General features: G+C 42.5%; 1 protein-coding gene across 1 annotated transcript; it reads left to right on the top strand.

Moving 5' to 3' along the window:
• Positions 1 to 479: 479 nt before the first annotated feature.
• Positions 480 to 2,938, top strand: IL22 (interleukin 22). Its single transcript, XM_053256230.1, has 5 exons — positions 480 to 674; positions 1,191 to 1,256; positions 1,363 to 1,503; positions 1,856 to 1,924; positions 2,813 to 2,938. The coding sequence occupies exons 1-5, from the start codon at positions 480 to 482 to the stop codon at positions 2,936 to 2,938; spliced, it is 597 nt and encodes a 198-aa protein (XP_053112205.1).
• The last annotated feature ends 10,289 nt before the right edge of the window (positions 2,939 to 13,227 follow it).

Raw genomic sequence — 13,227 nt, 5'->3', positions numbered from 1 at the left:
AAGGTAACCTAAAAAACCCCACAAAAAACACCACCCTTTCTGCCCCCAGCAGAAATCAATGGGGTCACTTAATAGGAAGAAAGCCAATGAGGTTTTGTCTTGTGGGTTTTACAAGGTGGTTAGGTAATTCTCAGAAGTGATTGTGGAAAGCAAGAGACTTGATGATGTCATTTTAACTCCCCACTCAGTTGAACAAGGTGGCAATGGGTATATATAAGCAAGCCCTCGGCTCCTTCACAGCACAGCCGAAAATCACAAGTACCGGTAAGTAATATTTTCAACATTTTTATCTCATTATAATGTGTTGTTTGGTGTAATACATGGTATAATATATAATTTTATCAAATAGATGGTATCACATTTCATACATTTTGTCCATCTTCATGGGCTAATGATATTATTCTCCTCCTGTCTCTCTCCTGAAGGCTCAGCAATTGTAGCTGTGACTTTTCCAACCTCCCTGCCTTTCTTTAAGAGCCATGGCTCCTCCGCAAAATTGGATGAGGTGCTCCCTGCTTTGGGTGTTTTGCTGCTGTAGCCTGCCTCTCCTCTTCTTGGGAAGTCCTTTGCCCCTGAAGGAAGCAAATACTCCTGCTAATCACACCTGCAAGCTTCAGAAAAGCAACTTCCAGCGGCCTTACATCAGGAACTGTACATACACCTTGGCCAAACTGGTAAACCAATTTTGTCTACATACTATCGTCCTATCTTCATAACTTCTCTCCTGGTGTGTTGCCTAGGATCATCTCTCCAAATTTCATTTTACATTCTGAAATGACACTAACCTATGCTATGGTAGTGACTGTAGCAACAAGTGAACCTAACCCTAATTCTATATTTTAAGTGTGTACTTTGCTTTGGAAAATCATAACCCACTGAAACATGAGCACTTGAGGGTTACCTGTCCATTGTTTCACCCTGCCTATAGATAATGGAAATGTGGGATTTTAAATTTGCAAATTGATGATATTTACATACTGTAGTTATGCTCATCAAATAATTAGGATGCTTTGTGGACCTTCTTTCTTCGGTGGACTTAGCACTCACCATCTAGCTTCCACTCTTGTCTCATTTTTATATTCCTACAAAAGTCTACAGTAGTCAGTCTTGAGATGGCCAACAGTGTAGAACTTAAAGATTAGAGGCTCATCTTTTTTGCTGGACACTCATTCTGTCTCTCTCTTTTATAGGCAAGACTTTCTGATATGGACACAGATAACAGGTTCATTGGGCAGCATTTATTCAATAATGTCAAGGTGAGATTTCCATTTTTAACTTGCAATAACTGAGCGTTTATTCCCTCTGCAAGAGTTTCCTGCTCTCTTACTCAATTTATAAAGTTTTTGTTCTCTTGTTTTGCAGATGAATGACCGCTGCTACCTGATGAAGAGAGTAACAGATATTGTGGTGTCAGGTGTCCTATCCAAGCTAAACAATCAATATCCTAATATTCAAGAAGTGACAAATTTCTTGGCCTATTTGAATATGGAACTGAACAGCTGTGTAAGCATCATATTTAACAATAGTTATAGTTATTATTATTATTAATAATTCAATTTCTATACTGCCCTTCCAAAAATGGTTCAGGGCGTTTTTCACAGAGAAACAACAAACAAAGTTCCCCTCTGTTTCCATCTCTTTGTCCTCAACTTGCCTGAAATCTCACCAATTCAGGTCCCATTTTCCTCCTATCAGGTTATAAATAGTGTTGGTAGTTAATAATAGATTGTAAACAAAGGCAAGTTCTCAAATCATAAATCAAAATATCCAAGCTTTCTGAAGTTAAGTACAAGTCAAGAGAAAGGTGTGAAATGAAACCAATAGTGTCATGCAGTGTTCTTTCCTTTTTTTCCAGAAACCATTGGGATTAAATGAAGAGCATATTGAAAGTAATCTGAAAGAAATGAAAGACAAATTAATCAAGGTATGCTCATTTTAAAATATGGTTTTAATTGGGACATCAAAATCAGACATAATAATTGCTGCAACAATAGGGAAAGCTTTTATTTTTTTAACATGCTGGAACAATCAAGCCTGCAGTTCCATACAGTCATTCAGAGGTGGGATCTTTCTATTTAAAAAGAAGTTATCACTACTGAGTGAACAGTAATGGTTCACTATACAGAGGCCCCATTTGTACATAACAGGAAACAGGAAATGAAGGAGCCTGAGAATGAAATTTTTTTATGTCCATGTGCAGGGGTGGGGGGCAGAACTGCAGGTCCATTGCAGCTGTGGTTCTGCGTTACATGCAAATGTGGCCAGAAAGAAGTCGGTGGCTAGCATTGTAGTACTGACATTGCCTGGGTAGAATCTTGGTTTTCTGCTTATCGGAGTTTATGGATTCTGGAAATCTTGCAAATTATAAATGAAGTCATTCATGCTTATTAGAATTTAACATAACTCAATGGGAAAGCAATGCACTCAGTTGTCACTAATTTGGTCTGGATATTTCCCCATGCATTCAGGTGTTAATATTAGTGAGTAGTCTCTCAGTGGGCTTGATATATTAAACATGAAAAGCTGCAACCGATTTCTTAGGAAACTTTCTCTCGGAAGTTCTCCTGCTCAATTGTTTCCCAATGAAACAAATAGAAGCTACACAAGAGCCCCCTGTCTCTTGCACCATCTCTTGTGCTGCTCATCTATTGTGTTCCCACAATACTGGGCTCTTTTGCAGCTTCATGGAGTTTATGCAGAAAAACTTCCTGAGGGAATGTGCCTTTCCTATTTACGATAGTAAATTTCACCATCTCACAAATGTACATCTTTCATTCTATTGAGTAACTTGTTTATTGCTTTGATTCTACAGCTGGGAGAGAATGGAAAGAACAAAGCAGTTGGGGAACTTGATTTGCTGTTTGACTACCTGGAAAATGCATGTACTGAAGCACCAAAGAAAATGAGCACCAGTCGGAAGGGCCATAATAAGAACTAAACATGGATTCCAAGGATTACTAGAGCTTCCTTCAGCGTGACCATCTTGGGGCAATGACGAATGCAATGGGTAACTTTAAAGACAGGGTGCTGATATTTCAACTTTAGCACAAGTTACCATGGACAATAAAATGGGAAATCCACACAAAGAAGGACATCATGTTAATAAGCACCAACTGCTGGAAAATAAGCACCAACTGCTGGAAATCTGGGTCAATCTGTGAAACTACTGTCTTTTTTCATAGTCCTTTTATTCTGACTTGAATAAAGACAGCTCTTTCATGAATTGCTGCAAATTGCCAGTAGATGTCATAAGAATACAGCGTGACATCCATCTTAGTGTGGATTTCCCACTTTATTTTCCGGGGTAATTTGTGTTGGTTGGAATATATCAGCTTCCGGAAAACCTCACAAGCTCATATGGAATTCAGCAAAGATGCTTTGTTGCTACAGATTTAGGCTGCATCCCTCAAAATGCTTTATCTGGAGCAGTGGCAGACTTTAGTGGAACATCCCTGAAACTGAGCTCGGCAAGTCAATCTGATGCAAAACACATTTGCTTGAAAGCAAAGGCCTGTTCAGACATGTGGCATCTTCCAGAAGGAACATCCATATGTCACACATCCAGTGGAATAGCAATAATGTGACATAAGAGGAATGTTCGTTTTGCAAGGGGTGTGTGTGTGTGTTTTAAAAGGGGGGAGATGTGATGAGGAGAGGGGATTAATGAGGTATTTAAAATGGGCTGCTGCAGCACTGGTGCCTCTATTGTGTTCACGTAGATATAATGCTGGCACCAGGCTTATGGGGACCTTCAGCTAGTGCCTTTGTAGGCCCCCTTAGTGGTGGTGGGAGAGGGGAGATGTGCTAGCAATCCCATCCTTTTTAACTACAATGCAAAGCCCCCACCCCTGCATCACTGGACACAAAGACAGAGGTGCGGACCTTGCATTACAGGTAAAAGAAGATGGTTACTTTGGTGGCCTTGGACCTTGGCTAATGTATGGGCTTCTGACACCAGCCCTACAAACAGATCCACATCCAGACGACTCCTGTGCTAGAGTAATGCTGTTGTGCTAGTGCAAGGACATAGCACACAAAAAAGGAAGTCTGCTCCAGACTAGTTTCTGCAATAGAAGATGATGTTGCCACATTGCCATCATGGAGCATTGCAGCTTTGCAAACTTCTTAAATGTGTACAGCTTTTTTCATTGTGCTCGTGCAACACTAGTCTGGATGTCAGGCACAGTTTGTGTGGACTGGATGCTTTCTAGACTGCAAGCCTGAGCGAGGAAGGAAGTGGTATAAAAATCCTATACTAATCTTAACTGCCTTCAAAAACGATAAACTGATTGTGGCCAGGGTTGTCTGAGGCTTTGAGGGGAGAGAGTGAGAGAAGGGAATAGGAGAGGAAACAAACCCCCAGATGTGAAGCAAACTGGGGAGGGAGATTGCCGGCAAAGCTGGGGAGTTGCGGTGGGGTGGCAGAGGGAGAAGAGGACAAGAGAGAGAGAGGGAGGAGGAGGAGGGAGTGGTGACATAATGGTTTTACCTCGCCTCCTCTTTTGTTTTTAATTCTCTGTGAATTTGTGCAAGAGAGGCTCCTTCCCTGCCTGCCACTCCTCTCCTGAAATAGGCATCAGAAATGGGGTCTGCCTCTTTGGCAGGGATTATGGCAGGGTTCAGGCAGAAGGAGGTGATTCAGCAGTGGCGGAAGTGGTTGGGTAGTATCCAGAGAGTGTTGTGGGGGAGCGGGTGGAGGGAGAGTGAGAGAGAGGTGAGTAAGAAGGACACACACACACACCCCACAAGGAGGGAGAAAGGGAGAAGGTGTGTGGGGAAGCTGAGAGGCAGATAGCGGGAAAACATGGAGCAAGCTTGCAAAGAAACAGCTAGTATTTTCTCACGCACATGCAGCGTTCTAAACCTGAAATGTCAAGATAAGATCCAATTCAGGCTGTGGCAGTGTGAAAGTTCCTGTATGCAGGACAAAACCCAGATCGTACGAATGCACACCAAGCCTGTAAGTTGCAAAGCAATTTTAAGCTGTCGTCTGGAAAGTACCCTGGTGACTACATGAGTGTCCCTATGATAACACTCCAGTTCTTAAAAGACAGCACTTTAAGCCACTGTCAGCACAAGAACTAAGGGATAGCTGAACCATATGGAGTGGATCTCCATTTAAAAAATGGATTTCCATGTGAACTGGGTGAGGCCCACCACTGAACCAGACCTTTGCTACATCGGTTTCATTGGGATTCACTTTCAAATAAACGAGTTTAGGAAAATGGCGCCAAGCAACAATTGTGAGCAAAAGTTAACTTTTTTTAAATTAACCAATTAGCAGCTTGTATGCTAAACATAAAAGTGGATGTTGTGATAGGAGCACAATGATATATACTTATTTAATTAATTTAGTTAACAGTTACCTGGAATATCTTGTAATAAGTCATGGCTTCTTCTGTTTAGTTCTCTCCAGATAACACCTATATTATGTTGTTTTGGACATTTTAGCAGATATTACTATTTAATTATAATTTATTTATAATTTACACAATGATAATAATTTATGAGTGAAGATTGTATTTATAACAATATCCTAGGTGTTTGTGCTTTAACTTTAAAGGTGGTTTTATTGTAATAATGATGCATTTACTTAACTGCTGATATTTATATATTATTAAAATATATTGGTTTTAAAAATATAACAATGTAACATTTCTGTCTATTCATTAAAAAAACTAACTGAGCAATGAATTTGTTTCGACTCAGAATTACAAAGACAAGAAAGCAATTTTTTACTATTATTGTTTACTCCCTTAACCTACTTTATAAAATAACCTACTTTATACTGGTCAAAGAGCATAATAAAGATTTGATTGATTGTATATCCTCATTTTGTAAGGTATAAAAACAATTTAGGCTATCTGGGCCCAGGGCAAAAGGGTTAATAGTATGTGAGTCAAAGGTTGCTGCAGAGAACTTTGTAGAATTACATTTTAAGATAAATGGCACTAAAAGTAAAAGGTAAAGTGTGCCGTCAAGTTGATTTCAACTCCTGGAGACCCCCTGTTGTTGTCTTTGATAGAATACAGGAGGGGTTTACCATTGCCTCCTCCCACGCAGTATGAGATGATGCCTTTCAGTATCTTCCTTTCTCGCTGCTGCCCGATATAGGTGTGGGGATTCGAACAAGCAATTTACAATGTTGGTAAACTGCCACCTTGTTTCAACTTTACAACACTTGCCACGGGAAGGGAGGCAGGGCTGTCCTTAGGGCATGGCAAGCAGGGTGACCGCCCCAGGCCCCATTCTTTTAAACCCCATTAGAATTAACTGGAAGGGGGCCCTGCACTGGCTGATTTGCCCTGGGCCCCACACCCTGCCAGGCTTTCTAAGGACAGCCCTGAGGGGAGAGGAGCGGAGGCCCTGCTAAATGGCTGCTGGTGCATGGGCTAGAAGAGTAGGAGGCAACAGTGGCAGTGGAGGTGAGGCTGTCATCATTGTCAAGACTGGCAGTCTTGTCAGCAGCAGCAGCAGCAGCAGCAGCAGCAGCAGCAGCAGCTGCTGCATTTGAAACTGTGGAGGGTTTGGATGACACACTCGTCCAAGACACACCTGCTGTTACCGCTGCTTCTGCAACCACCCCCCAGGTTCAGCTGCTAAACTGTGACATCTCAGAAACAACAGAACCCAGTACTCCATGGGTTAGCAACCCATGGGGGTGGTTGGCACCCTATATGGTCTACACCACCACTTGCTCTGGGCTACCCTGGTGCCCCCCCCCAAGTGCTGTTATGGGGCAGGAATTATGGAGGTCCATCATTCCCTATGGGGAAGAACTTTACAGACACGCAAACTCCATTACATCTTTAAAAATCAGCCTTCTGCCCAATTCCTTTGAAATAATTCTGGCAGCTTCCTTGCCCCCACTGGGCACTACCACCCACCCTACTCTGCTCTGGGCCACCCCTTTCCCCCCAACATGAACTTATACTTTTGCTAAAACCTCAATTCTTCCTTAAGGGAAAAATCCTATACTTCAAAAATCCACCAAAACCCAGCCCTTTGCCCAATTCCTCTGAAATTTGGGTGGTAGTTTCCACCCATTGGGCACTACCACCCCCACCCACTAGTTTTTCCCTGGGGCCATTTTTAAAAATCCAAAACGTTTCGGATTCGGATTTTGCAATTTCAAACAAAGAACAAAATTGGGGTGTTTCGGATTGGCTGGTTTTGAACAAAGAACAAAACGGGGGTATTTTGGATTCGGGCCAAAAACAAAACAGAAAATATAACAAAACGCACAACCCTAGTTGAAACGTTCTACACATCCCTACTAGTTTCCTTTCTTCTCACAAATAAGCATATACAGAACAATTCTTTTTTTAAAAAAAAGCAAGACTTATTTCTCCTTTTCTCACAATATAAACATTTCTGGGATATGTCCTTGGGCTGCAATCCTGTGCACACAACAGTTACTTGGGAGTAAGCCCAATGAGTGCATTAAAGCTTTACTTGGAATAAACAGGATAGAATTGGCTGCAGCTCTATGCAACATTTACTTGAGAGAAATCTTTATCAGGTATGAAAATTCAACCTTATGAATCACAAACCTGTCCAAAAAACTTATGAGGTGAGAGAGATGTGAGAGAGAAGGGAGCTAGCAAGAGGCTTTGCTTAAAGTCCCAGAATAAAAATGAAGGGAGGGGGCCGCTTGCTTGTTTGCCTGTTAGCAAAAGAACTACCCAGAGGAAAGGCCAGTCTACCATATTTCCCACTTGCCCCTCATTCTCTAGATCCCTGAGTGTTGCCAAGATTTGCCAGTAGCATGTTCAAAAAGACAAGTTCTAGTAAGAACTAATCTACCTACTTTTCCTTTTCCTACTTCCCCACCATCTCTAAAAACTGGACTAAATCTGGTTCAAATCAAGATCCACAAATTAGATCTCTAGCATCTCAAATGTTCTTGCATCTGCCATCTTAGATTGGGGTGGATGACATCATTACAAACTACACCATTGAGCAGTACTTGTGTGTCACTCACTACAACAGTACCAAATTTGGTTGAAATCAGTTAGACAGTCTTCAAGCTAATGCACTTGCACCTCAAATGTTCACATGTCTGCCATCTTGGATTGAGTTTGTCACATCATCACAAACTACACCATTGGGGCATACCTATGTATCCATACAGCTGTAGCAAATTTGTTTCAAATTGGTTAAGTGGTTCACAAGTTAGCCTACTTGTGTCTCAAAAGTGTACACATCTGACATCTTGAATCAGGGTGGACAACATCATCACCAATCACGTCATTGAAGTGTTTCTGTGTGTCACTCACTACAACTGTACCTAATTTGGTTCAAATCGGTTAGGCGGCTCACAAGTTAGCCCACTGTTATGGCTCAGACTTCTGACTCAGAAGAGTCAGAGCAGGAACGGGAGGATTCGCCTGTTAGTGAGGGCTCAGAGGCACAGCAACAGGACTTGGCAGGGAGCTGAGGATTCGCAACAGCTGCCAGACATGATTTCTGATGGGGAGGAGCCTGGGATTTCACCTGTCTTGAGAAGACGGCTTAAGAGGGAGGCTCAGTGGAAGTCACGCAGGTGCAGGAGATCACTAGAGAGGAAGCCGAAGTGCTGACTCAGGGAAGCCTGATTGGCTGCTGGTTTTCTTGAGCCATATATATTTGGTAGTCTCTCAATTGCTCAGGTGCTGTTTGCAACGTTTGCTGGCTGCAGACAGTGTGCCATTGAATCCCCAAACTTTGTCTGAGTTCCAGTTTGCCTTATTTATGCTTCCTGCTTTGTTCTGTTAATTCCTTGCTTCTGTTGTCCTTTGCTATTTTCATTCCTTTGCTCTGTGTTTTCTTTCACTTATTACTCAGTTATTGTCAGAGCGGGGTACCTAGTGCAGTTCAGGGGACTTAATTCATTTATTGTTTTTCCTTGTGAGCCTTTTATTTTTCACTCATGCAGTTCTGCTGCCACTTTCTGTTAACTCACCGGGGAGTGCTGAAGGGAGTTGTAAATCTTCTTGGGTTAGCTGAGCTAACAGATTTATGACACCCACTGCCATCAAGGAGGATGACATCATCACAAACTATGTCGTTGAGGTGTCCCTATGTGTCCCTACAACTGTAAGTGGTTTGGTTCATATTGGTCCAAGCATTGCAAAGTTGATGGGGAGAGGACACACATGGACACACGGAATGCGAGGTGATCTCATAAGCCTATTGTAAAGTAAGCCAGAAAGACCAAGAGCCAGTGCCATCTACTGGCAAGCAGCAGAAATTTAAGAGCAACATTCAAGCAAGAGAAACAGACAAACATAGAGAGACAGAGAATAAGAGATTATAAGTTTGGTGAGAGAATGGGGGCTGGCAAGAATGTGGGGCTGGCAAGAAAGGGGGCAATACCCCCTCTGCCCTAAATGAGGAGCCTCCATTGGTGGCAGTATCAAGGCAGTGTGTCCTCATGTGCATTCAGAGTGGGGCCTTCCTGAATCAACTTGAGTGAGATCTAAAATTAACTGAGCAGGCATTTAAAAAAAACAAAAACCTTGTGAATGCACACACACACATGCATGGTACCTTCAGAGTGTCCACATTTCCAACATTTGTTTGAAACATTTTTATACATTAATGTCAATTTTTTTGGTGTCAAATACCAAATTTTAAATCAGTTTTCCATAATTTTTCCCAGGCTGCCATTTCTATATTGCACCCCACATCTTGAGCCCACTTTACCATAGTCGTTTTAACCACTTCATCTCTTGTCTCCTCCAAAAGCAAAAGCTTGTACATTTTAGAAACTAACTTTTCATCATTTTCACATAGCTCCTTCTCAAATCTCGACATCTGATCTTCAAATCCAACTTTAAGATCCTTCTTATACATTTAATGTAAGCCTTTTGGAAGGGCAGTACAAAAGTTTTAATAATAAATAAATAATAAAATAAAATAAATAAATTCCATTTAGCTGGTGATACTGAAACCAATCTCTAACCAAATTTTGAACTTCAGTTAAACTCTTTAACTTACAGTCCTTTTCTTGAAAATATAACAAATCCCTATAAGTACCCCATTGCAATTGCATATTAACTTCTTTACGTGTTAAAGCTTCAATTGGAGAGAACCATAACGGAGTTTTAGGTTCCAGCCAATTTTTATATTTTAACCATACCCTCATTAAACTCCTTCTCACATAATGATTCAAAAAATCTTTATGTATTTTACTTTTTTCATACCACAAATATGAATGCCATCCAAACCTTCTATCAAATCCCTCCAGATCAAGTATTCTAGAATTAGTAATGTTATCCATTCTTTTAACCACGTCAGGCAAACAGCATCAAAATACAACCTTAAGTCTGGTAGGGTAAGACCGCCTCTTTCCTTTGCATCTGTTAAATTCTTAAAATTAATTCTTGGTCTTTTCCCCTGCCAAACAAACTTAGTTATATCCTTCTGCCATTGCTTAAAACAAGTTAAAGTGTTAATTATAGGAATAGTCTGAAAAAGAAATAACATTTTAGGCAAGACATTCATTTTCACCACTGAGATTCTTCCCATTAAAGACAAATTCATATGAGTGGTTTCTGATTCTCCAGCATCAATTTATCTGCTGCATGGCTGCATGCCTGTGACTGAGACACTACCGGTTTTGACAGCAGCAGAGAGCCCCTGTGTGCAGTGAGCTTCCTATAATTTTAGTACAAAATTCTGGGTCACTTTGGTAAAAATAGGGTAGCCAGATTTAGTTTTAAAAAATAACCCCTCCATTTATAACATTGTTTCTGATGGGGAAATCAGTTCTGAGTTAAGGTATCACCTTAAGACACAGCCATTTTTAGGAACCAATTGCGCTGTAAGTCTGAGGTCTGCCAGTACTGGAAAAGAGATGTTGGTACAACTGAGCTGTGTTACTAACTGAGCTTATTCTGCCTGGCTCCCAGAAGCCTCCTTGTCTACAGCTGCATCTCCAGGCTTGGAGATTGCACTTTTGCAATGTGAACTCCCAGTTTATGTTATACAGAGGGATAAGTCACTTAGTTGGCAGTGGACTGGTTGCGCCTAGATTTGGCGGCAAGCAACACAAATTGCAATGGGGATTAGCTGCACATCCCCTCCCTCTATGTGGGGGCCCAGTTAAGCAGACTCCAGAACTAGCTATTGTGAGTTATCTGGCATCCGAGGTCATTTTGGACTTAGGATGAACTCTAAAACTCCCCTCATCCTCTTGCAAGAGAGATAACACAACTTGCTTATGAAACCATTATGCTGAGTAAGGGAAAGTAGATAAGACAAGTGCAGCAACAGCCCTCCTTCACAAAAAGAGATGAGTCAGTGACGTAACTCTGGAAGTGTGCCTATCAAAACTTTTGATAGAATTATTGGGAAGCCCTTCCCAACACAGGATTTATATATTTAATTCTCTTAGCCAGTGCATGTCCTCCAGGATTTGGCGGCAGAACTCTCGCAACACGCTGCGAGAGTTCTGTGGAGTGAGGAGGAGAGGGGGAAGAAAGTGCAGGCGGTGGCTGGCCGGCAGGCGGAGGAGGGTGGGAGAAAAAAGTAGCAGCGGCCGCACGGTGGGCAGTGGGTGGGGGGGGAGAGAAAGGCAGCGGCAGGCAGGCGAGGGAAAGAAAAACGGTGGCGGGCGGGTGAGGGAAAGAAAAGCGGTGGTGGGAGGGCGGGGGGGGGGGAGAGAATAGCCGCGGCGGCGGCAGGCGAATGGGAGGGAGGGAAAAATGGCAGCAGCAGGTGGGTGGCAGGGCCCCTCTTGGCCGCCGACGCGGCTCTGTGTGGAGGGAGGAACGGGAGGGGAGGAGGGCTGGAGAGTGCAGGGCTGGAGGGAAGGAGAAGAGAGCAGAGACCAGGGCAGGAGGAAGAGGGAGGGGGAAACAGCCAGCCCCAAAGCGCCGCACAGATGCTCTGTGTGGGGTCGGCTAGTATTCTTTAATGCACCTACAGACTCTGAGTTCCATCTCAATCAGCCTTCCATACAATAGGCTATTCACACCCCATCCTACCCAGGGAGGATGATCAGAAACAATGCATTCTGAACAGGCCCGTCTGGACTCTCCTATTCAGCAAAGCATGACAATAGGAATGTGCCCCCAAGGAACGTTTTGGGATATAAGTATCCCCAGTTCCATGACCCAGTGTGCTCCCTTGTGCTTTAAACTTGGGACTCCATTGGATGCTTTCTACAATCTTCATGTTCCCCTCTCCATCCTACTGGGAACTTCATCTCAACAGCTGTTCCCTCGTGCCTTTTACTTGGGACTCCATTACAACAAGCACTCTCTTGTGCTTCCTCATGTGTTACCCCTGGGACTCCATTGCAACCAGGATTTCAGCAAGATCATGCTCCCTTGTATGCCATAATTGGGACTCTGTTGAGCATTCCGTATGCTCTTTTGCCACCTCAAATCATTACCTGGATCAGCCAGTGTACCCTTCATGCCAGGTTACCTATCAGGTTTGGGTAGTTGGGTCCACCAAGAAGCCATTCTCCTGGGCATCCCTCCTTATACTAATTCTTACAACCCTGCTGTCTTCCACCTCGCTGTCCCTGAAGGACGTGAGTCTCCCGCTGCTCAAAGCCCCGTTAGCTAGAGACAGATGCAGTATAGCGGTTGTCCGGCTCTCAGGACCCCAATCTATAACTTCTTTTCAAACTCCCCCCTTCCCTCTCTCTTAGCATCTCTCTCTTGCCTGCCTGGGAATTTACACATACTCTGGGACTTTAAGCTAAATATGGCTTACAATACTCTATTTTTTACAATAGTCTTATTTTTTACAATAGTCAACCCCTGCTAGCTTGGCAAAGAGGCACCTTTTAATGTGGTTATTCTCTTTATTTAGCAGCAGGAGAGTAACTGGCCCTATCCACCCCCAGCACATTACCTCCAGTGACTGTTGCTGGTGTCTATCTTATGTTTCTTTTTAGATTGTGAGCCCTCTGGGGACAGGGATCCATCTTATTTATGTATTATTTCTCTGTGTAAACTGCCCTGAGCCATTTTTGGAAGGGCGGTATAGAAATTGAATTAAATAAATAAATAAATAAATAAACAAACAAATAAATAAATAAATAAATAAATAACTGTGGACATATTCGTATTGCCTTTATGTTAGGACCACCTAGTAACTTAGTCTTATTGCTTTTATTACTTTTCTTCCAATAAACTCTTTTTGATTTAATTAAAACCTCTCTCTCTAGCCAGCTTCTTGAGTTCAGACGCTTGCACGCATTAAAACTGCTTGGAACTCTCTCCCCTT

This window comes from Hemicordylus capensis, chromosome 5, assembly GCF_027244095.1.
Source record: "Hemicordylus capensis ecotype Gifberg chromosome 5, rHemCap1.1.pri, whole genome shotgun sequence".
NCBI lineage: Eukaryota > Metazoa > Chordata > Lepidosauria > Squamata > Cordylidae > Hemicordylus > Hemicordylus capensis.
The sequence above is the reverse complement of the archived record's forward strand: the minus strand, read 5'-3'. Positions and strand labels throughout refer to the sequence as shown.

Excerpts from the sequence above, each read along its gene's own strand:
- IL22 (XM_053256230.1), top strand. The coding sequence starts at position 480 with ATGGCTCCTCCGCAAAATTGGATGAGGTGCTCCCTGCTTTGGGTGTTT. Across the intron at positions 1,257-1,362 it reads ATTTATTCAATAATGTCAAG|ATGAATGACCGCTGCTACCT; the intron begins GTGAGATTTCCA and ends CTTGTTTTGCAG. Across the intron at positions 1,504-1,855 it reads ATATGGAACTGAACAGCTGT|AAACCATTGGGATTAAATGA; the intron begins GTAAGCATCATA and ends CTTTTTTTCCAG.